This window comes from Pristiophorus japonicus, chromosome 5 (genome assembly GCF_044704955.1).
Source record: "Pristiophorus japonicus isolate sPriJap1 chromosome 5, sPriJap1.hap1, whole genome shotgun sequence".
NCBI lineage: Eukaryota > Metazoa > Chordata > Chondrichthyes > Pristiophoridae > Pristiophorus > Pristiophorus japonicus.
The window spans coordinates 78596864-78621212 of record NC_091981.1 but is presented as its reverse complement, the minus strand read 5'-3'; the positions used below and the strand labels follow the sequence as shown (position 1 = coordinate 78621212).

Genomic DNA, 24349 nt, shown 5'->3' with positions numbered 1-24349 from the left:
CCCCCTCCCCCACCCTCCCTCCCCCCTCCCCCCCCTCCCACCCTCCCCCTCCCCCCCCTCCCTCCCCCCTCCACCCCCTCCCTCCCCCTCCACCCCTCCCTCCCCCCTCCCCTCCCCCCTCCCTCCCCCTCCACCCCTCCCTCCCCCCCTCCCTCCCCCTCCACCCCCTCCCTCCCCTCCACCCCTCCCTCCACCCCTCCCTCCCCCTCCACCCCTCCCTCCCCCTCCACCCCTCCCTCCCCCTCCACCCCTCCCTCCCCCTCCACCCCTCCCTCCCCCTCCACCCCTCCCTCCCCCTCCACCCCTCCCTCCCCCTCCACCCCTCCCTCCCCCTCCACCCCTCCCTCCCCCTCCACCCCTCCCTCCCCCTCCACCCCCTCCCTCCCCCTCCACCCCTCCCTCCCCCTCCACCCCTCCCTCCCCCTCCACCCCTCCCTCCCCCTCCACCCCTCCCTCCCCCTCCACCCCTCCCTCCCCCTCCACCCCTCTCCCCCCCTCCACCCCTCTCCCCCCCTCCACCCCTCTCCCTCCACCCCTCCCTCCCTCCCTCCCTCCACCCCTCCCTCCACCCCTCCACCCCTTCCACCCCTCCCTCCACCCCTCCCTCCCTCCACCCTCCCTCCCTCCCTCCCTCCCTCCACCCTCCCTCCCTCCCTCCCTCCACCCTCCCTCCCTCCCTCTCTCCACCCTCCCTCCCTCCCTCCTCCCTCCCTCCCTCCCTCCACCCTCTCACCCCTCCCTAAAATTGTCTAGCTGAAATCTTTGAACACTTAAAAATACATCTTCACTAAATGTTCTTACTGGTACAGGAGAGAAGCAAATTCCCAAGCAACTCCTGGATCATTGGAGATGTTTGCAAGGAAAACTTTGAAAGTGTAATTAAAATACTGTATGAATATTAGTGAAATACAGATTTTCAGTTCTACAACTAAAGTTGCCTACCTTGAAAGTTTAAATTAATTGCACTCTCACCCCATACCCCCATAATTAATGTTATACTTTACTTGCTTCTGCTTTTGTAAAATTGAAACAGTAAAAAGTCATAGCTGTTCCTCTGTTGCAGGAACAATACATGATGGGGGCAGGGTGTTGGGAGAATTTCTGTGGTGTGATGGTGAAATACTTGACCACACTTCTATTGGGTCATTGCTCCTTTTCTTGTAAAAGGCCAATTGAGGAGGTCACATCAGGTGCAATTAGTAATTGAGGAAGAAAAAGGCCTGGGGAGGGTGAAAGAAATCATGACTGATTAGATTGGACCAGTGAGACCACAGATGGAAGACAGCTGTTTGCAAATTCTTGGTGTGCTTGCAGTGTTCTGTTACCTGAACAAATTAAATACCTCTGACACTGATCATGTTTCAAACACATCTTCCAGTAATAACCTACTTTTTAACTAGAATGTTTAAAGTGACTAAATTTGATGTGATTATTTCTTCCTCAGTGATCTAGTTCTGTTAACTGATTTTCAAAGATATTTAAAATAGTCTTTCCATACCCATTTCTCTGAAAGCAAATTTGCTGAGTGCAATCACTGATCATTTGAAATGCACTTCAGTGTAACACATCCCTCAGGATGGTACTGCAGGTATTAAATTTGGATCTTTTAAAGTTACCGAACCTGTTGGATGTTGGATGCACTGTTCATTTTGATACAATAGGTTTCAAGCATTGTGCATCAAATGTACTGCAACTTTTACAACTTCACCTCATCATCCATTCACCAAATGTTTAAAACAGGCCACACAAGATGCTTTATAATAATGCCATGTTTAGGAGAAAGCTTGAAAATTTGCTGTAATAAGAGGGAGAATTATAACTGAGGCCCACTTTGCAAGTGCTGGTAGTAAAATTATTACTAGCACTTTCATATGGAGATTTTGTGACTCTTGTCACTATGAATGTGAAGTCTCCCCCCCTTCACATTGTGGCTGATGTCATTCGATAAGGTGCACAAGATAAAAGTTCATGGGGTTGGGGGTAATATATTAGCATGGATAGAGGATTGGTTAATTAACAGAATGGCGGAGCAGGCTCGAGGGGCCAGGTATCCTACTCCTGCTCCTATTTCTTATGTTATGTTCTTGTGTCAGTTCTTAGTACTCGAGCAAGTAAGCCAGAGTGAAGTGAGTTTACTTTAAGGTGATGTCTTTACTCGGAGAGATATTAATAAATAATTTTACAATTACAATACTGATGGGAGAGCTGAGCACCTGCATCTGACAAAATGATAAAGCGTATGTATGTGTGAACTTTGTGTGTGAAAGTAGCAGTTAGCTGTCATTGACAATAAAAATTGACCTTGCATTTAAAATATCTATTGAGGAAAGTTGTAACTTCAGCAATAAGCAGGAAATGAGAGAAAATGTAACTGTTGAACAGAATGCAAGGTTGACTAAATTATTATTTTTTGCAAAAACAAAATACTGCGGATGCTGGAATCTGAAATCAAAGCAGAAAATGCTGGAAATCTCAGTGGGTCAGGCAGCATCTGTGGAGAGAGAAACAGAGTAAACGTTTCGGGTCAACGACCCTTCGTCCGAGTTCTGACAAAGGGTTGTCAACCCGAAACGTTAACTCTGCTTTTCCCTCCACAGATGCTGCCTGACCCACTGAGATTTCCAGCATTTTCTGTTTTTATATTAGTTTTTACAGCTGGCGCTTCCGAAGAATAAAACAGAGTATTCTTTCAACATTTTTTTACCATTTTAACATCAGTTCTTTGTTAAATGCGGTCTAGGGTTGACATGGAAGCAAAGAAAAGCAAACCAGTTCAAGGCATTTTTAGCTGGATTTATTATTTTTAGAAATTGGATGTGAAACGAACATTTATTTTTGGCAACCTTATTGCATCGTGAAAACAAGGCACAGCAAGGAAATGTGAAACAGATTTGAGCTTTATTCACCAAGCTGAAGGAAAGTTTGCTCTGAACCTGGAAGTTAGTGTTATAAATAAAGACCAAGACAGACACTTGGCTAATCAAGGTGCAAGCGGAAGAATCACCACATGAAGCGATTGTAATGTAGTGCTCTGGTCCATTGATAGACATTCTCTGGTTTTACTTTGCAAGCGGAACACACCACCAAGTGGTTAATGTTGTTATTCTGCAGCAGCATTCTTTCAGGTTTATAAAAAAAAAGAATCTGGAACTGATTCAGACTTTGTGAGGAAGGGGGAGAGAGAAGAACCATGTTATGAACGGGAAAAATACTTTGGAGAACAAAATTATTATAGAAATACCATGTGAGCAAAATTCCAACTTTGCAAATGGTTATTGGCAATGAATCCAAACATTAGATGAAGAAAAATGTCTCTTGTTAGGCAAGTGCGATCAGATCACGAGTATTCTTGGCATTTTTGCAACAATATGACAATCCTCACATGAAATTAAATGACTATCTTCACAAAATTAACATATTAAATATACGGCTCATGAATGTTACAAGAACTGCATCATACTGGACTGTTGAACTTTAAATCCATTGCCAGAGAGCAAATTTGAACAAAATGCGGATGTGTTTGTAATTGAGATTTGATCATTGATATATTGACTCTTGGTCCCCCAAATCCCCCAATTTACAATTCACATCCTCATGTAAACCCTACATGGCTTTGCCTCTGAATATTTTTGTAACCTTCTCCTGCTCTACATCCCCACCCCTATCAAGACCTCTTCCAACTTTGGATTATTGTATATTCATTCCTCCCTTCGCCCCACCATTGGCGACTGTGCCTTCAGTATTCTAGGTCCCACACTGTTGAAATTTGTTCCCTAAATCCCTCCACCTCTCAATCTTCACCTCCCCCTTTAAGACCCTCTTTAAAACCCACCTCTTTGACCAAGCTATTGGTTACTAATATTTCCTCCTTTGTTTCAGTAACCATTTTTGTCTAATTATGTTTCTGTGAAGTGCAGTAGGACTATATTTACATTAAAGATGCTATATAAATGCAAAATGTTGTTGATCTGTGCAGTAATACATTGCCTTTGATGTAAAATTGAATTACGTGGATTCTATGGAAGTGAATTTCCATGAGGGTTCTCCTAATTTTTCGCTGTAACTTTGGTGGGAGAGCCTGGGACCTCACAGAAAAATGGTGTTTACTCTGTTTCTCTGGAGTTTCTGCAGATCTCCCACCAAAGTCATGGTGCACGAGTGGGAAAGGATCTGCAGAAATCCAACCCCTGTATATATAAATAAACTTTTACATTGGTGATACTTTAGTCCTGGCATTCGATGATTTCCCTCCTGGATCAGGGAAACAGTTTTAATAGTCTAAATGTGGAGCAAAATGGCACTTGTTTAGTTCAGAATGTTAAAGAGCTTTAAGGTCTATGTCTAAGGTTTATGTCTAATATAGATCCTAACTTCTGTCTCCTCACCCAACATGTACTCCTTCCTGGGAGCATGAATAGAGATTCTGAGGCATACTCAGTAAAATAATGAATGGGAATTTGAAGACTTTTTTATTAAGCTGAGGTTATTTAGGTAGACATTTCAAACAATGGGCAGTCCATTTTTCTCGCACATTAGCTAACACCTAAAATGAAATTAAATATTCCAAGCACATTAAAGTTGGTCTCATCTATGTAAAGAATAAGTTTTACTAAAAGTAAATCTTTTTTTTTCCACAACATACACTTTTATACTCTGCCTAGGTTTGATCCAGACACTATCCAAAGTATAGGGCAAGCTTGAAAATGGTGAGAGAAAACATGAGCTGAATCGAGAAGTGACAACAAGTTTGAGTTTTAAAAGCCCTAAAGATTGGAGAGCAAGGGAAAAAATGGATGATAGGTTGCACTAGAGAAAGTGGTTAGTGGTGAGAATGTGGTTGCCTATGAGAAGACAAAGTTTGTTTGTATCCTGTTCTTTGTTGAATTGAAGGTATTAACAGTCAACCACAGGGTGTGGGACTGGGGTCACAGGTAGGTCAGACCAGCTCTAGGTAGCGGGTTCCCTTCCCTGAAGAACATTAGTGAACCAGATAGGTTTTTAACAACAAAAACAGCTGTTTTCATCATTTCTAGTGCTAGTTTGGAACTTACCAGGCTTATTGAATTCAATTTCACAACTTGCCATGAACTCATGACCTCTGGGCTGTTAGTCCAGTGTTATAACCAATAGGCTACTGTAAACACATTCCTAGATATGGCAGTAGGATTTAAGTCTTGGACAGACCTGAATTTTATTTCCTTCTCTTAGTTTTAAAATGTAAAGTTACTCTTTATTTGGGTTCTCCCTTTCCCCAATCCAACAAACTAGGGAGGCCTAGCCTCTCCTAATCCAGACTGTACATCACAAATTTAACTCTTATCAGCTGACATTAGGAATGTTAGACTTTTACTTCACCTTAATATGAATTACTTCATTATTGTATGTGCTGAGACATCAAGTGAGCACACTCAGCACAATTGTTTGAATAATGGGCAGTATGTAAAGATAAAGTTTCACTTTTGGAATAGGATTTTTAAAATGTGTATGAAATATAACTTGTACATATTTTAAAACCTTGTATAGTAGTTTCATCCTCTCCTACATTTTAATGAAAATCTCTACTGTGAAGGTGGTCAGATGACCTGATCTCTACTTTATCGGAGCAACTCTAGAACCATCATTATGAAGGTTGATTTTCTATCTGGTGTTGTGCATCACCTCTTCAGTGCATCATTTCTACTTAAGTCAGTCCTGTAATCTAAATGAGAAGGTGCTCTAGCAAAGGGAGTAACACCCCTTGAGTTTTCTTCACTGCCTCTGGTAATGGCTGTTGGGGCTAGTATTTAATTCTAGTTACAAATGGGCAAGCTCTCAGCCAACCTATACAGACCAGCAATGTAGTACTGATATTCTTGTCGCCAACATTGGGGAAGGTCTATGGTAAGAATCGTAGCCATGCAGGCCTTTGAGCAGTTGCTTTAAAGCCACATCTGTGCTTTTCGAGCAATGAGATGTGGTTGTTCCAGTGTTGCAGGTGTCAAAATCTGCCCCACAATATAAACGTGGTGAAATTGGCTCAATGGGAACTGGAACTTTTTAAAGACCGCTAGTAAGGGCACTCACAGCATAGACTCACAATGGACAGAGCATGCACAGCGCAAATTTAAGCAATCTCCCACCCATTTACTGGCCCACCTGAAAATTACATCTGGAGGACATCAATGGGGCAGCAGAGGTGCCCCCCAACTGGGATTTTTCAATTGTTGGATGCCTGATTTTCAGGCCAGAAACGAGCAGCTGGCAGTTGAAAATCATGCCCACTATCTCGGTCTACAGTTTATTTTTCCCCTTGTGCTGTTATTGTTGAAGTAAATTCTTTCATGGCAATAAAGCAACAAGTATGTTGTCTTCAATTCTTGTAACGTGAACATCACCTGGCAGAAACTTGAAAATAAATAATTCTCTTACTTGCCGATTTTATATATGTTGCTATGTAGATGAGAGAAAACATATATAACCTGCAAATTTGAGGTGCATTGTTTAGAATAGGCTACTCTGTGTGAATGCTTCCTCCCAGAACCAGTATTTTCAATAGGTATAATTAGTGCTTTGGCACTAATATATTTTATTTTAGCCAATACTCACTAATGAGCAATTGACTATTTGTCCAGTATTCTCAATTCATCACCTCAAATTGCTCCCATCACTGTAGCTCAAACTGATGTTTTGAGGACACAATCTAACTTTGAAAGGATAAAATCTACTGTTGGTTGTCAGTTCTCTGTTCAAGTGGACATAGTATAAAAAATATAATACCCCTCACCACCATTGTGCTTTACTGAAACTCGAGCAACAGCAAGGATGCCTCTAAGCCTCTAAAACATCTGTTATTGACCAGTGCTGCTTTGTTTTTTAAAAAAAACTGTGTTGAGCAACTTACGAACTGCACCTGCACAGAAGTATCATATCTGATGGAGAAGTAGAGATTTCTATTTGGCTATAAATTTTGTTCAGTCCAGATTATTTTTGTGTGCATAAAGTTGTTCAATTTCTTTTGTTAAGAGTAGCTGACAACTGGTTTTGTGCACACTAAAGCAATCATAGGCTGCATTCTCAAGAGGGACTTTGTTCTGGAATGGCGTGGAGCTGGCAAACATGTTAAGAGTTCAGAAACCACATGACATGTTTTATGGCTTAAGGTGATGCATGCAGTTTGGGGTTGGCCCACTGAATTAAAATGGAGCACTTTATTAAAAAAAAAAAATACCAACTTTCAAGTTCCAGTCTGTTTAATTTTCTTGGTATGATGAACAGCATATTCGGCAACAAATGTGCAATTAAATCCCAGTGGTGGTTCATTCAGAATAGGATAGAAAAAGTACACATCACAAAATAGTGCATTGAAATTTATAATTAAATTTATTGCCCTGAAAATGAATTAAATTTAAAGGTCCCGGATTTCCTTTGGGATTGAGGCAGACTGCTGGTGTAACCAGGGTGAGCGGGGTCATGAAATGGGGTGGAATCTGCTAATGCTGCTTGGTATCTGCCTGAAGAAACTGACGCTGAGATTTCATGTGGGGGCTGGGATGGGACCAGTAAGTTGCATTTGCCTCCTTGCAACCTGATGCAATGATGGTGTCACCTGTTGGAATTCCGCTAGTCTTGTCTCCTGTGACCCCAGCATTCCATATGCTGGCAAGTTACAGGTGTACAGCACCTGCCATTGGTGGTAGTGGGGCCCACAAAATGGTCCAGGGCAGGTTAGTGGTCTGGAACACCGAAAATGCGTTCTTCTGGCTCCAGAGGAATTTACATTTCTGTAAAGGGGCCAACTTCAACTTTATTCCCCAAAATTCCTTCTGGACAGGCCAGCTTTGCAATCAAGTGGCTATCCACTGCCGCAGTTCAATTGTAATGTGGCGGCTGTTCATAGTGTCAGATATTGGAACCTGCCTGCCAGCATTATGCACGTGGGGTCAGGCACTTCAATCACCATGCGGTTCATCTCCCACCTCGCCGTGGTTACAGCTAGGGTGCGGGATCACTGGTTTTTGATCCCACAATATTATAAGCTAACTCCGTTTATTATGTGAGCGCTTACTGGCTAACGTAAGTAATAATGGAGGACTAGGGTGTGACTGTAAACTAGTTGTTAATAGGATAGGGTAAAAGATAAATTCTTAGAATGAAGCTCAAAAACTTTCGAGATTAAATTTGCCATTTAATTTGCTATTATTTGCAACATTCTATTTTGGGGTTTGTTTTGGGGTAGGGTTATTTTTGCACTGGTTACAGGCTGTTTGATCACATTGGAAGATTAATAGTTGCAATATCATCATTGCAAATTAATATAGAAAAAAACCTGCAGTCAACCAGGAGCTTTGAAGTATATGTTTTAATTGATTTTATTTGAAATATTGCCTTTAATAATGCATTATAATGGAAGAAATAAGTTTTTTACGCAGTTGCGATTGCAACAGTTATCCTTCCCGGAATGTTTTAGCTGTATTTAAATATGGCTAATTCACCTTTGGAGTTAATATAGTGAGATTCCCCAGAGAGTTTAAACACTAAAAGCTGCATTAATTAGTAAGAAAAAAGCATCCACTTCAGTAGAGTTTATTCAGAGATCAAACAACCTAGAATTTTGTGAATATATGTCATCAACAACTACTACTTTCATTTGTATCGAGCCATTAACATCATGGAATGTCTCAATGTGCTTCCCATAGGAGAGAACAGTCTGAGTTGACCAAAAACATGGTCAAAATGGAAAGATTTATGGAGGGAATTCCAAAGCTAAGGATCTAGGCAGCTGAAGGCATGGCCACCAATGGTTAGGATAAAGGCAGCAGAGTTTTTGACGTTTTCAAGTTTATGTAGGGTGGAAGGTGGGAAGCTGGCTTGGAGAGCATTGAAAATATTCAAGTCTAGAGGCAGGCAAAGAAGTTTAGGGAGGGAATTTCAGCGGGTAGGATCGAGGCCGTTGCAAGCTCTGTAACCTGGTGAAGAATGTCTCGGGCTGGGTGGGGGGGGTGCAGTTGGTATTTTCACAGGAAGTCACAGTCATAGGACTAGAGCTAGCTTGTAAAGAACATGTTTGAGACCATAGAGGAATTTGGTGAACTGGGACTCAGTACAGGCCAATGAGGGCAGGGTTGCTTGGTGGATGGGATGCAGGCATTGGCATTTTGATCAAGTTTGAGTTTGTGTAAGGAAGAATTTAGGAAGTTGAGTCTTGAGGTAATGAAAGCACGGGTAATGGTTTCAGTGGCAGTGGGAGTGTAGTAGGGCAAAAGTGAGTGATGTTGTGGAGTAATAGTTTGTTGAGCATTGCCATCATGTTTTATTTATGTTAACTTTGTATATTCTTTTGCCCTCAGTGGAGAAAGTGGTGCTGGAAAAACAGAAAGCACAAAACTTATCCTGAAGTATTTATCAGCAATGAGCCAACATTCCCTTGAAGCAACAGCAAAGGAAAAGATCTCCTATGTTGAACAGGCTATTTTGGAAAGCAGGTAAAATAAGTGCTCAAATGTTATTACAAAGTTTCACTGAGTTTTCAAATCTTAACCTACTTTAGTAAATTTGTTATAACTATAATGTTTGTAATGCTTCTGTCTAACATTAAGCCCTCCCATCCTTGGCAAGTCCTAATATTGTGCTTTTTTAGACTTTTCTTCAGCCAGGAGGATCAAATTGTCCAGATGTAAACATTTCTATGATGATTCCATTAAATGCAGCCTTTCCTTTTTGCCCCCTCCCCTTATCCCTCCTCTTCTGAAAGTAATGACTCATGTTGGGGACATGGTTCCATGGGCACCAGAACGTTTCCAGTGGCTAGTTGTCTGGAGCTGAATTCCTATCCAATATATTTCCTCCCTCAGCAGTCTAGGGGCACTAAGACAATGGTAATGTCTACACTCCCAATCGAAACCTACTTAATCAGCACAGACTAGGGGTGAAACCTGGAATCTTCCTGATCAATAAAGGTGATGTTTTTGTGAGGTAGGATTAGCTGCTTTTCTGCCTGCCTCTGCAAATATTATCCTCTATTTTTATATGTTGGCCAGTTTAAAGCAGACAATGCAAAGCTGCAAATGCCTCTCCATAATTACACTAATAAATTTGGCTCTTTTATTCCAGAGGCAAAGTTATGGATGTGAAAAAGTTGAGGTCTACAATTCTGCTGTGTGGATTAGGGGCCTTAAGCTTTCAGTAACACTGACAACTGGATTACAAATACTAATCTTGCAGAATTCAACCTATCTTGGCCTCAAAAGAAACATAACTCCAGTCCATGGAGCCTACATTTCAAACTTGTGGGGCTGTGCCTATAGTGGATTTCACTTATAGTTTAATTTTATAATACAAGTAGAAATTATTACATTTATTATACTTGCTAATCGTAATTAACTTATCGCAGATACCCTGACTACATATTTTAATTTTTTTTTCGATAATCTTGTATCTCATTCTAAAAAAATCTGATTAAAAGCAAGCAATTAGTTAGTCTGTGTGCATCATTATTTTATGTGAAGTTAATAACTTACTTGCTGAATCGTAACCTATCTTTAAACCAACAGCCCTATCATGGAAGCATTTGGTAATGCGAAGACTGTCTACAACAACAACTCCAGTCGATTTGGAAAGTTCATTCAGCTGAACTTCTGTCAGAGGGGTAACATTCAGGGAGGCAAAATCATAGATTGTATCCTTTAATGTGACTGACATTACAATGCACCTCAAAAAAGTTCGAACAATGTTCCTTAGTTTAAAGTGAAATTACTGTTTATTTTGTGAAAAACACTTCGCAAATACATATTTTTTTAGAGTGATTATTTGCAATATCTTTTTTTGTGTCCTTCTGTGCATGCGCGTCTTGAACTCCCCCCCCCCCCCCCCCCCGCTTTTATGCAGGCACCCTCGATCTGGCCACGCACAGTACGACATACGAGAAATCCAGAAGTGGGGAGAGAGAGAGACTGGGGAGAAAGGGCGAGAGAGAGACATAAGAACATAAGAATTAGGAACAGGAGTAGGCCATCTAGCCCCTCGAGCCTGCTCCGCCGTTCAACAAGATCATGGCTGATCTGGCCGTGGACTCAGCTCCACTTACCCGCCCGCTCCCCATAACCCTTAATTCCCTTATTGGTTAAAAATCTATATATCTGTGATTTGAATACATTCAATGAGCTAGCCTCAACTGCTTCCTTGGGCAGAGAATTCCACAGATCCACAACCCTCTGGGAGAAGAAATTCCCTCTCAACTCGGTTTTAAATTGGCTCCCCCGTATTTTGAGGCTGTGCCCCCTAGTTCGAGTCTCCCCGACCAGTGGAAACAACCTCTCTGCCTCTATCTTGTCTATCCCTTTCATTATTTTAAATGTTTCTATAATATCACCCCTCATCCTTCTGAACTCCGAATAAAGACCCAGTCTACTCAATCTATCAAACCCCCTCATCTCCGGAATCAGCCTAGTGAATCGTCTCTGTACCCCCTCCAAAGCTAGTATATCCTTCCTTAAGTAAGGTGACCAAAACTGCACGCAGTACTCCAGGTGCGGCCTCACCAATACCCTGTACAGTTGCAGCAGGACCTCCCTGCTTTTGTACTCCATCCCTCTCGCAATGAAGGCCAACATTCGCCTTCCTGATTACCTGCTGCACCTGCAAACTAACTTTTTGGGATTCAACACAAGGACCCCCAGGTCCCTCTGCACCGCAGCATGTTGTAATTTCTCCCCATTCAAATAATATTCCCTTTTACTGTTTTTTTTTTTCCCCAAGGTGGATGACCTCACATTATCCGACATTGTATTCCATCTGGCAAACCTTAGCCCATTCGCTTAACCTATCTAAATCTCTTTTCAGCCTCTTTGTGTCCTCTACACAACCCGCTTTCCCACTAATCTTTGTGGCATCTGCAAATTTTGTTGCACTACACTCTGTCCCCTCTTCCAGGTCATCTATGTATATTGTAAACAGTTGTGGTCCCAGCACTGATCCCTGTGGCACACCACTAACCACCGATTTCCAACCCGAAAAGGACCCATTTATCCCGACTCTCTGGGGATAAAGGGAGAGGGAGACTGGGGAGAGAGAGAGACCCCACTCCCTTTACACCCGCGCCACATTCTCCCTCCTCCCCTGATACCTGGTTGATTTATCGAAAAGCTCGGTGCGTGTGTGACATTGGAGTGGATCAAATCCGGAAGTCAGGATCCTGTCATTGTCCACTTAATACCCAATAAACCTGTTAACAATCTGTAACCCACACACAATGCCCCATCTATGGCGTGACTGTGTGGAGGGGTGGGGGATGGGGGTTGGCTAGTGGTAAAGTCAGGAACTTGGGCTGGGTGTGACAGGAACTTGGGCTGGGGAGGAGGGGGCATCAGGAACTTGGGCTGGAATGGAGCAAGAACTTGGGCTCAGGGTGTCGGGAACTTGAACTGGGGAGGGGGTGTCAGGAACTTGGGCTGGGATGGGGCAGAAACTTGGGATGGGGCAGGAACTGGGGGTGGGGGTAGAGGTCTTAACCTATGAGCGTGAGCTCTCTCCTGTCTGGAGTCAGCAGTCAGAATGGCTCAAATTACACTTTGCAAAGTCACTGATTACGTAGGAAGGGTAGTTCTAATTACACATTCCAGTGAAATTGCTGGGTGCCCCTCATCCTTCAAGAGGGCCAATCAGCAATCGGGTCATGTGATCAAGGGGACCCAATCGGAGCATTTTACTGATCTAAAAACAGAAAATACTGGCAATCTCAGCAGGTCAGGCAGCATCTGTGGAGAGAAACAGTTAACGTTAATCCTCAAGACAATGAAAAAACTATTTTCAACAGCCAAACCAAATGTGGCCCACTCCAAACAAAATTGAGAAACTAATGTAATATTCTATTTCGAGGCAAAGTGTCAGTCTCGAGGGATTAAAACATCGGTTTGTAGAATTTCATTTTTTTTGTTGCATTTGTACAATAAAGGAGCTGTGTTGTAAATTGTTTTTCTTGACTGATTTAAAAAAAAAAAGATTTATTAGAAAAGGTAAGAGCATTTCATGATTGAAACACTTAACTGTTATATTTGCTTTTCATGCAGTTTTAATTTTCCTAGCAACAAAATGTTAGTCATTAATTCCATGGTTTGGCAAGATTCAGGAAATGATAATGTCTCTTTTGTGTAGAACCGTGTAGTCAGACAGAACCCTGGGGAGAGGAATTATCACATTTTCTATGCACTGCTGGCTGGAACAGATAAAGAGCAGAAAGGTGAGTGATGAACCAATTCCATGTAAATCGGGTCTGAATGGAGGTGTAATCTCAATAAAATCGCAAAGATGATTTTGTACAAGACACTCGCTCCAGCTTTTCTTAACCACTGTGACGCTGTTGGTTTCTGATGGTGCCTGCACAGTCGTTACTCTGGTGGGTTAACATTGATAAGGTTTTGGTTTTTAACCATTTTCCCATTGCTAAACCCAATGAAATTTCTATGGGGAACAAGGATGCAGGATGAAATGATGGGGCTAATTCACCAACCCTGCATTCCCAGTTAAGAGCCACATTTGAAAGGAATGAAAATCAAAAAATTGGTGCTGTCGTGCTATAATCGCACTTTTTCCAACTTGCGCTCCTTCAAATACCACTCCCTGCTGGGAAGATGGGATTGTATGAAAACAAAAGTTTGTGGAGCACAGTCAGTTTCGGGATTTGTTTTGGCCAGTTTTTTTAGTGAAAGGATTTGGAATTTCTTTAATAAAGTGTTCTTGTAAGTTTTTCAGGTACTGTCTCCCTCTCCCTCAAATCTGCCGTCATCACCCCTCTCCGCAAAAACAACCCTTGACCCTTCCATCCTTGCAAACTACCGCCCCAGCTCCAACCTCCCTTTCCTCTCACGTCCTTGATCGTGTTGTCGTCTCCCAAATCTGTGCTCATCTTTCCCGCAACTCCATGTTTGAGTCCCTGCGATCAGGTTTCCGCCCCCTGCCACAGTACCGAAACAGCTCTCATCAATGTCACAAATGACATTCTTTGTGACTGTGACAAAGGTAAACTATCCCTCCTCATTCTTCTCGACTTGTCTGCAGCCTTTGACATGGTTGATCACTCCAACCCTCTCCAATGCCCCTCCACTGTTATCAGCTGGGTTGGACTGCACTCACCTGGTTCTATTCTTATCTGTCTAATCGTAGCCAGAGAATTACCTGCAATGCTTCTCTTTCTGCTCCACATAGTTACCTCTGGTGTCCCTCAAGGATCTATCCTTTGTCCCTTCCTATTTCTCATCTATATGCTGCCCCTTGGCCCCTTATGTTCATATGTTCTTATGACATCATCCGAAAACACAGCGTCCGTTTCCACATGTGCACTGATGATACCCAGCTCTAACTCACCACCACTTCTCTCGACCCCTCCACGGTCTATAAATTGTCAGACTGCTTGTCCGACATCCAGTTCTGGATGAGCAGAAATTTTCTTCAATTAAATATTGGGAAGAACGAAGCCATTGTTTTCGGGCCCCGCCACAAACTCCGTTCCCTTGCCACTGACTCCATCCCTCTATCTCATATCTGTCTGAGGATGAACCACACTGTTCGCAACCTTGGTGTGATACTTGACCCTGAAATGATCTTCCGATCACACATCTGTGGCATAACTTAAGACTGCCTATTTCCACCTCTGTAACATCACCCGTCTCCACCCTTGCTTCAGCTTACCCACTGCTGAAACCTTCATTCAAGCCTTCGTTACCTCTAGAGTTGACTATTTAACCACACACCTGGCTGGCCTCCCAGTACTTTACCCTACGTAAACTTGAGGTCATCCATAACTCGACTGCCCGTGTCCTAACTCGCACCGAGTCCTATTCACCTATCACTCCTGTACTCGCTGACTTACATTGGCTCCTAGTTAAGCCCCGCCTCAATTTCAAAATTCTCATCCTTGTTTTCAAATCCCTCCACGGCCTCACCCCTCCCTAGCTCTGTAATCTCCTCCAGCCCCACAACCCCCCAAATTATCTGCACTCCTCTAATTCTGCCCTCTTGAGCATCCCTGATTATAATCACTCAGCTATTGGTGGCCGTGCCTTCTGTTGGCTAGGTCTCAGACTCTGAAACTCCCTGCCTAAACCTCTCCGCCTTTCTACTTCTCTCTCCTCCTTTAAGACGCTCCTTAAAACCTACCTCTTTGACCAAGCTTTTGATTACCTGCCCTAATTTCTCCTTATCTGTCTCGGTGTCAAATTGTTTGTCTTATACTCCCGTGAAGTGCCTTGGGATGTTTTACTACTAAAGGCGCTATATAAATAATAATTTGTTTTGAACATTTTTTAACGAATGCCTCGATGAAAGGTGGTTAATGTGCTCGATGGAAGTTGTTTTCCCCAGAGACTAAACAATAAGAAGCTCACAGCTTGTCAAAAAACTTCTTGCGCCAAAGTGTTGAAAAGTCCTTTGATCCTGTCTGTGGGGATAAGAGAAAAGATACATTTTTAGGCAGAAATAGGGAGAATGAAAAGGTGGTCAAGATTTTAAACAGAGTTGCGAAAGAGTTATGTAGACATAAAGTGAGAAATGCTGGAGGAACAGTTAGAAAACATCAGCCCGGAATTTGCTACAATAATAACAGTGAGGCTATCAGCATTCACCATTATTACAGGATAAATCTGACAGCAACCTCTGGCGCTTGCACATGCGCAGTTAAACATGGAAATCCAGAAGTTGCTGTCAGATACTCTGAGCTTAGGGTGCACTGTTGCTCACCAATAGACCCTACAGTGAAAGACATGTTATGTCGTGAACTTATGGTACTTACCCACTAAATGTAATTTATATTTTCTGATTTTTACTACCTAGTTTGCAGTCTGAGTGTGTCAGTGAGGATAATTCAATCTGATTGGTTGAAGAGCCTCACTGTTGCTTTCCCTGTTCATAGATACCACAGATTCTGTGTAGTGTGCGGTGAGTTAGATCAGATACCCGATTAGTGGAAATCTCCACTGACAAGCCTGCGAAAAGTCTCTGGGCAACTGTATACAGGGTGAACGGAAGCCGTTCCTTCACTACTGACAGCAAAATCCAGGCCATTTTGTTTAAGTCAAGTAAAATGCCCCACTGTTGTAAGGAGATGTGTCATATTTTATTTTGTAGCATTAAGCAAAGATATGTTGTTTGACTTAAGTGAGTTTGATCATAATTGCGGTTGTATGTTCACCTTACCGTGAAATAAGATATCAGTCTTGGCTTTAGTGGTTACCATCTCACTGAGTCAGAAGGTCATTTGTTCAAGACCCTTCGAGGCTTGAGCCCATAATTTAGGCTGACATTTCAGTGCAGTACTGAGGTAGTGTTGCACTGTCGGAGCTACCATCCTTTGGACCGAGGATCTGACTGCCCCCTCAGGTGGGCATTCAAAGATCCCATGGAGAGTTCTCACCAGTGTCCTGATCAATATTCATCCCTCAGCCAACATCACTAAAAAATAGATTATCTGATCATTTATCACATTGTGTTTGTTGGACCTGCTGTACTAAGTTTGCCTGCTACATTTCCTTCATTACAACAGTGACTACATTTCAAAAATACACCATTGGCTGTGGCATTCTGAGGTCATGAAAGAAGCAATATAAATGTTTCTTAACTTTCCTTTATTTCCTTTTCTTTCTATTCTCTATTATTCGTTCCTTGTTTCTTGCCCCCCTACTTTCCCTCCTTTTTTTTCCCTCTTTGTCTCCCTTCAGATATTAAAGAAACACATGTGCAAAAAGACACAACTTTCCAGTCCAGATCACAGGGAGGTGCTACTGTTTCATGCCTGGGTTGCACTGTTGTACAAGTAGATTTCAACTGTGAGTCAACTTCCAGAACAATATGCTCGGGCTGCTTCTGGGATACACAAGTGGCTTGAGAAGTTAATTACAGCAGACCCTAACTTGTAACCAACATTCTTCAAATACTGCATTGTCTTCACATGCATACTGTATATCTTAAAAGCATAGTGTAGAATAAAGTTCTCAAATATTTGTCTGGCAAGTGCACCCCATTGACACATTAAACAACCAAGTCTCCCTATGTCGGTGGGAGAGGAATTGACATGTTTTTTTGCCTTTCCCAGGCTAAATCACAATGTTCTGTCACTTAACCTTTAGTCCAAGCATCCTACCCAGCTCATTGTTATTATTGACTGTCTGCTCCTGAGCTTGGGGAAATAGCAATCAGCAGTATCCTTATAAATTTCAACAAGAGCAGACATTGACTATGAGGTCCAACACCGCCTTCAGTGTGCCAGTGCAGCCTTCGGTCACCTGAGGAAGAGAGTGTTTGAAGACGGCACCAAGTTCATGGTCTACAGGGCAGTTGTGATACCTGCTCTCCTATATGGCTCAGACATGGAGTATATACAGCAGACATCTCAAAACACTGGAGAAGTACAACCAGCGCTGCTTTCACAAGATCCTGCAAATCCACTGGGAGCATAGACACATCAACGTTCGTGTTCTCGCTCAGGCCAACATCCCCAGCATTGAAGTATTGACCATGCTCGATCAGCTCCATTGGGCGGGCCACATTGTCTGCATGCCCGACATGAAACTCCCAAAGCAAGGGTTCTACGTGGAGCTTCGACACGACAGGCGAGCCCCAGGTGGGCAGAGGAAATGCTTCAAGAACACCCTCAAAGCCTTCTTGATAAAGTGCAACATCCCCACCGACTCCTGGGAATCCCTTGCCCATGACTGCCCAATATGGAGGAGGAGCATCTGGGAGGATGCTGATCACCTCTAGTCGCATTGCCGAGATCGAGCAGAAATCAAGAGTGGACAGCGGAAGGAGCATACGTCAACCCAGGCTTCCCAACCACACTTTCTTTACAATCACTGTCTGCCCCACCTGTGACAGAGACAGGGTTAGGGTTAGGGTCCCCCATTTGACTCTTCAGTCACCTGAGAACTCACCTTTGAGTGGAAGCAAGTCTTCCTCGACTCCGAAGGACTGCCTATGATGATAATAAATTTTATTTATATATTTAAAAACTTATTTAAAAAATAGTCCTAAGAGTGCATTTGTGAGATGAATAGACAAGAACACAATTGTTTTGGGGTCCTTAATCAAGTCCAGGTGTGACATCTGAAATCCGGAAACCTCGGGACCGAGGCTGTTCCTGATTCTAGGTATTTCCGGATTTCGGAACGTCTTTGCCTAGGCCGAAGAAGGTGGGGTGGGGTTCGAGGGGTTGGTCAGGCCGAGGCAGGGGGGAGGTCGGGCAGCTGGAGGTCGAGTGAGGTCGGGCTGGGGAAGATTGGTCAGGCCGAGGCAGGGGGAGGTCGGGCGGAGGCTGGGCGAGGCTGGAGGTCGAGTGAGGTCGGGCCAGGGAAGGTTGGTCAGGCCGAGGCAGGGGGGAGGTCGGGCAGCTGGAGGTTGGGCCGAGGCTGGGCAGCTGGAGGTCGAGTGAGGTCGGGCCAGGGAAGGTTGGTCGGGCCGAGGCAGGGGGAGGTTGGGCCGAGGCAGGGGGAGGTCGGGCGTCCGGGATGTCCGGATTTTGGAACATTTTCCAGTTTCCGGGCGACCCCGCCCCAGATCGGCCCAGTGTCCAGATTCTGGAACTCCGCATTTTGGACATCGCACCTGTACTGTTTGAATTTCATTTCTGTTTCAAGTACTTGAGGAGGCATTTAAGCTTTACATACCAGCTGTGCGGATATCTCCAAGTAGATTGTGAAACTGGTCTTTCTGAAATAGAAGTAATTGTAATTGTCTGATGTTTTAAAGTTAATTGGTTTATAATAATTTACATTTTTGCTTTTATACTTTATTTGTGATGGCCTGGAGTTGTGTTGGGGTTTTTTGACAAAATTCCTCCAATATCGGTGTAACCAGCACAAAATATAGTGGAATTTTAAGCACAAATAGCGTTCAGTGCAATCCAAGTTTCCACGACTTTTTGCAATAGTTTTACAAACCTTGTGCTAGAAGCTAGCTTTGCCCACAAGAACTGGCCACGCCCCAGGGTGAATTAATCACCATTGGGAGTTTCCGCTAATTGCACTCGTGGGCAGGCCTTTAAAGTGGCTCCAAAAATTAAGCTGAAAGATTTTAGGATTAATTTTTTTTTTAATTCACTAAGGAACTAACTACTGTACCCAATCTTAATAGAAAATAATTTTATATATACTTTTAAGGACATTTTCAGTAATTTAAAATCTGGTTACCCTCAGGTGATGGATTGACTCTGATTTAAAATGTTTATTTTTGTAATAAACTCATTTTCAGCTGCATTAATCAAATTTTACACAGTAGTTCAGTCAATATCTGGATAGAAAAGACAGGATCACATTTCAGTAGAATCCGTCTTCAGAACAAAAAACATTTCTTGGTTCTGCAGGAAGAGTTTACCTGGATTTCTAATTTGTCTTTCTGTGCTGCTGTGTATTTTTAGCATTTACAGTTTTTTTTTTTTTCTTTTCACCCAATTAATTCACTGGCACTTTGAAGCATGGATGTTTTCTTAATTTTCCAGTACTATCAGTAATGTGAGCTTCAAATAAATATATTTGCAACTGGAGACCACTAGATACATGGAAAAAATTTTTTTTAATTCTTTACAATAAAAGTAATCTTCAGTACTACCAAGAGTTAAACAAATTCTAATTTTTATTCTAATTTTTATTCTGCAGAGATATGTTATTTATCTGAAGCGGAGAATTACTATTACTTGAGACAGTCTGGATGTAATGTGGACAGTACAATTGATGACAAACAGACCTTTCAGGAAGTCACGGTATGATGTTGAAGATTCTTGGTGGGAACATTATGCATTTCTTAATGACCGTTCTTAGTCACCCTACTGCAGAGTAATAAAAGTTACATTTACTATGAGAATTGTAAATGCAGTTCCAAGATTTATTATCAGCAGAACATTTGAGGAAGCTTTTGTTAGCTCTTTGATAGAAATGTCACTCAGATTTATTGTTGTGCACACTTGGCCCATGCTTTTCAATAATAGCTGCAATAGCATTCAAGAATTTCAAAATTAAAGGCTCAATTTTCCCCAAGCCCGTTTTCTGGCGTATTGCCAGAGTTACACCAGTTTTTCTAGGCCAGAAATGCACCAGAAATATTTTGCCAAACTTTCCCCGATGTATAATCCGAATTTGGTGCTGCACAGCGAGTCCAGTCGCCTCGGGGAGTGGGGTGGGGGTGGGGGGGAAGAGCCTGCTGTCTGCACCAATAATGCCACACCTTCTGCACATGTGCGAGGAAAAAAGTTACATTTTTGACGTCGTTCCAATGGACGCGCATGCTCAGATTTGGCAATCGGCCATCTTTAAAGAGCCAGTTGTGTGTGTTACAACTACTGCGTGAGAGCATTGGGAAAATCGCAGCTGGAGCAATACAAGACGCAATGCAGTGCAAGGACCAAGAATTTCTTACAGGAAGAAGTGGAGGCATTAGTTACTGTGATTGAGAACAGATGGCAAGAGCTGGACACCAGCAGAGGTCACACAAAAGTTCCACCAAAAGAAATGAAGAAACGCTGGAACCAAGTTGCAGAAGATTACTGCACAATGGTGAATACCACAAGAAAGCCAGTGTAAAAAGAAATGGCAGGACCTTGATCAAGTAGTTAGTGTAAGTAATATTTTCATTTATCAATGGAATTGCAATTGTAAATGTGACCATCTGTATGTCCCACCCAGCAGAAAGACACCCTCTCTTTAAAAAGTTGCATTTTCATCTTTGCAGAGGAAAGTGGCACACAACAAAAGGGAAAGAACTCGAACAGGAGGAGGCCCGGCAAATCTGTACCCACTGACACCCTTGGAAGAGAGGGTTGCTGCTTTGATGGGTCCTGCCTGGAAGAAAGCAATCAGTACTGCACATGCTGGGCCCACACTCGAGGGAGAGGGTAAGTCCTGCAAATTCATCATGGCGCTTCAAATCAACCTGCAGCCTGGCCTGCGATGTGTGAGCCTACTCATGCCACCCACCCTGCCCCCACTTCTGCTGCTAACCATTTGACTGTTCTGTTATACTTTGCAGAACTTGAGGCTAACCCTGACGATGCAGAAGAGGAAAACATCTTCCAATTGATCCATGGGAGTGAGGGGGAGGGGATGGTGCTGGATGAATCTCCCACTGTTGGACTGACTTTAGAGGAGGTGCCGCTCATGGAAGTGACAGCCCCTTCCGTGGCTAGTGGTTTGATGGGACATTCCATGGTTTCACAACTTCTGAGGTTGCGGGTCGCAGTGATGTGGTGCGAGCCACTCCCGTGTGGAGGAGGGGAGGGAGAGCTCGACCACGCTCTCCTGAGATGCAGGATCTAACCGATGTGATTCAGATGATGTAATTGAGTGTAGAGTGCATTGACCTTACGCGATCACTCCTGGACACCATCAGTGGGATGAGTGATGATATAGCGGGACTATCGGGAGAAGTAACAACACTCTGACGAGAAATGGGAATGATATCCGGGACCATCAGTGAGGGAATAGGGGTCATGAGGGAGGGAATGTCAGAGGTAGTGCAAACCATGCCACTGGCCATGAGGGAGGGATTGTTGCAGGTCGTTGAGACACTGTCAGGGTGCATGAGGGAGTTAGCTGCTGCAATATGGAACACGCTCAGACACCGTGCCCATTGACAGAATCAACTGCTACTCCCTCTCCAATCCCCACACCGGCCTCTGAAGAGCCCAAAGCCCTCCAACTTGCCACCTGACGCTGATGCCCCCCCACCCTCAAAAGGTGCACAGTACCTGAGATATTAGAAAGAATAAGCTTGGTACCAAGCCCAGAAACACTGTGCCACCGCCTGGGGGCAGGGGTGGTGGGGTGTCCAAGACCAAGCGCAGCGGGTGGTCTTAGAATAAGGGGGATGAGAGATGGGTGCAGCCTTTCTTTGCTGCTGTTGTTAATATTGTTACTGTTGTAACTGTTCTCAAATTAAAAATGTTTTGTAAGTTATGTAAATTTACAACTTTATGTGATTTTTTGAGTGATCTTAAAGTGAAGTTTAATACAAGAATAATTTTGTTAAGTTATTGTAAACTTTTGAATAAAATATATTTTACATTAAAACTGAACCATGTTTCATTAACACAATACAACATTACGGTGCACTGATTTTCTTAACTCACCAGTTTTTTGGGAGTGGCCAGATACACCAACCTAAGAGAAAAAAATGTTGGCCAAACTGCTAACAATTGAAAAAACTGGCGCAGACATGAGGGGGGAAAAAAAAACTGGCCGAGAAAAATCGTAACTAAGTCAGTTACGCCAGCGCAAATCGCAGGGGGAAACTTGGAAAAAAATTAATTTGCCAGAAAAAACAGCGCGCACCAAAAATACGGTGCAAATGACAGGGGGAAATTGAGCCCGAACTCTCTCATTAAACAGTCATAGCAAGAAATAAGTGTTCAAATATAATGCAAGTAATACATTTTTTTCTTAGCCTTGACATAGAAACATAGAAAATAGGTGCAGGAGCCCTTCCAGCCTGCACCGCCATTCAATGAGTTCATGGCTGAACATGAAACTTCAGTACCCCCTTCCTGCTTTCTCGCCATACCCCTTGATCCCCCGAGTAGTAAGGACTTCATCTAACTCCCTTTTGAATATATTTAGTGAATTGGCCCCAACCACTTTCTGTGGCAGAGAATTCCACAGGTTCACCACTCTCTGGGTGAAGAAGTCCCTCCTCATCTCGGTCCTAAATGGCTTACCCCTTATCCTTAGACTGTGACCCCTGGTTCTGGACTTCCCCAACATTGGGAACATTCTTCCTGCATCTAACCTGTCGAAACCCGTCAGGATTTTAAACGTTTCTATGAGGTCCCCTCTCATTCTTCTGAACTCCAGTGAATACAAGCCCAGTTGATCCAGTCTTTCTTGATAGGTCAGTCCTGCCATCCCGGGAATCAGTCTGGTGAATCTTCGCTGCACTCCCTCAATAGCAAGAATGTTCTTCCTCAAGTTAGGAGACCAAAATTGTACACAATACTCCAGGTGTGGCCTCACCAAGGCCCTGTACAACTGTAGCAACACCTCCCTGCCCCTGTACTCAAATCCCCTTGCTATGAAGGCCAACATGCCATTTGCTTTCTTAACCGCCTGCTGTACCTGCATGCCAACCTTCAATGACTGATGTACCATGACACCCAGGTCTCGTTGCACCTTCCCTTTTCCTAATCTGTCACCATTCATGCCAACCTTCAATGACTGATGTACCATGACACCCAGGTCTCGTTGCACCTTCCCTTTTCCTAATCTGTCACCATTCAGATAATAGTCTGTCTCTCTGTTTTTACCACCAAAGTGGATAACCTCACATTATACTTCATCTGCCATGCATTTGCCCACTCACCTAACCTATCCAAGTCACTCTGCAGCCTCATAGCATCCTCCTCGCAGCTCACACTGCCACCCAACTTAGTGTCATCCGCAAATTTGGAGATACTACATTTAATCCCCTCGTCTAAATCATTAATGTACAATGTAAACAGCTGGGGCCCCAGCACAGAACCTTGCGGTACCCCACTAGTCACTGCCTGCCATTCTGAAAAGTACCCATTTACTCCTACTCTTTGCTTCCTGTCTGACAACCAGTTCTCAATCCACGTCAGCACACTACCCCCAATCCCATGTGCTTTAACTTTGCACATAAATCTCCTGTGTGGGACCTTGTCGAAAGCCTTCTGAAAGTCCAAATATACCACATCAACTGGTTCTCCTTTGTCCACTTTACTGGAAACATCCTCAAAAAATTCCAGAAGATTTGTCAAGCATGATTTCCCTTTCACAAATCCATGCTGACTTGGACCTATCATGTCACCTCTTTCCAAATGCGCTGCTATGACATCCTTAATAATTGATTCCATCATTTTACCCACTACTGAGGTCAGGCTGACCGGTCTAGAATTCCCTGCTTTCTCTCTCCCTCCTTTTTTAAAAAGTGGGGTTACATTGGCTACCCTCCACTCGATAGGAACTGATCCAGAGTCAATGGAATGTTGGAAAATGACTGTCAATGCATCCGCTATTTCCAAGGCCACCTCCTTAAATATTCTGGGATGCAGTCCATCAGGCCCTGGGGATTTATCGGCCTTCAATCCCATCAATTTCCCCAACACAATTTCCCGACTAATAAAGATTTCCCTCAGTTCCTCCTCCTTACTAGACCCTCAGACCCCTTTTATATCCGGAAGGTTGTTTGTGTCCTCCTTAGTGAATACTGAACCAAAGTACTTGTTCAATTGGTCTGCCATTTCTTTGTTCCCCGTTATGACTTCCCCTGATTCTGACTGCAGGGAACCTACGTTTGTCTTTACTAACCTTTTTCTCTTTACATATCTATAGAAACTTTTGCAATCCGCCTTAATGTTCCCTGCAAGCTTCTTCTCGTACTC

General features: G+C 43.3%; 1 protein-coding gene across 1 annotated transcript in view; it reads left to right on the top strand.

The window, feature by feature from the left end:
• myo10 (myosin X) overlaps positions 1–24349 on the top strand; it is a 445108-nt gene that overhangs the window by 167571 nt on the left and 253188 nt on the right. Inside the window, exons 5-9 of the mRNA XM_070880183.1 lie at positions 9327–9461; positions 10530–10654; positions 12976–12989; positions 13129–13213; positions 19617–19720. Coding sequence (XP_070736284.1) covers positions 9327–9461; positions 10530–10654; positions 12976–12989; positions 13129–13213; positions 19617–19720 — 463 coding nt within the window. The remainder of the gene's footprint in view (positions 1–9326; positions 9462–10529; positions 10655–12975; positions 12990–13128; positions 13214–19616; positions 19721–24349) is intronic.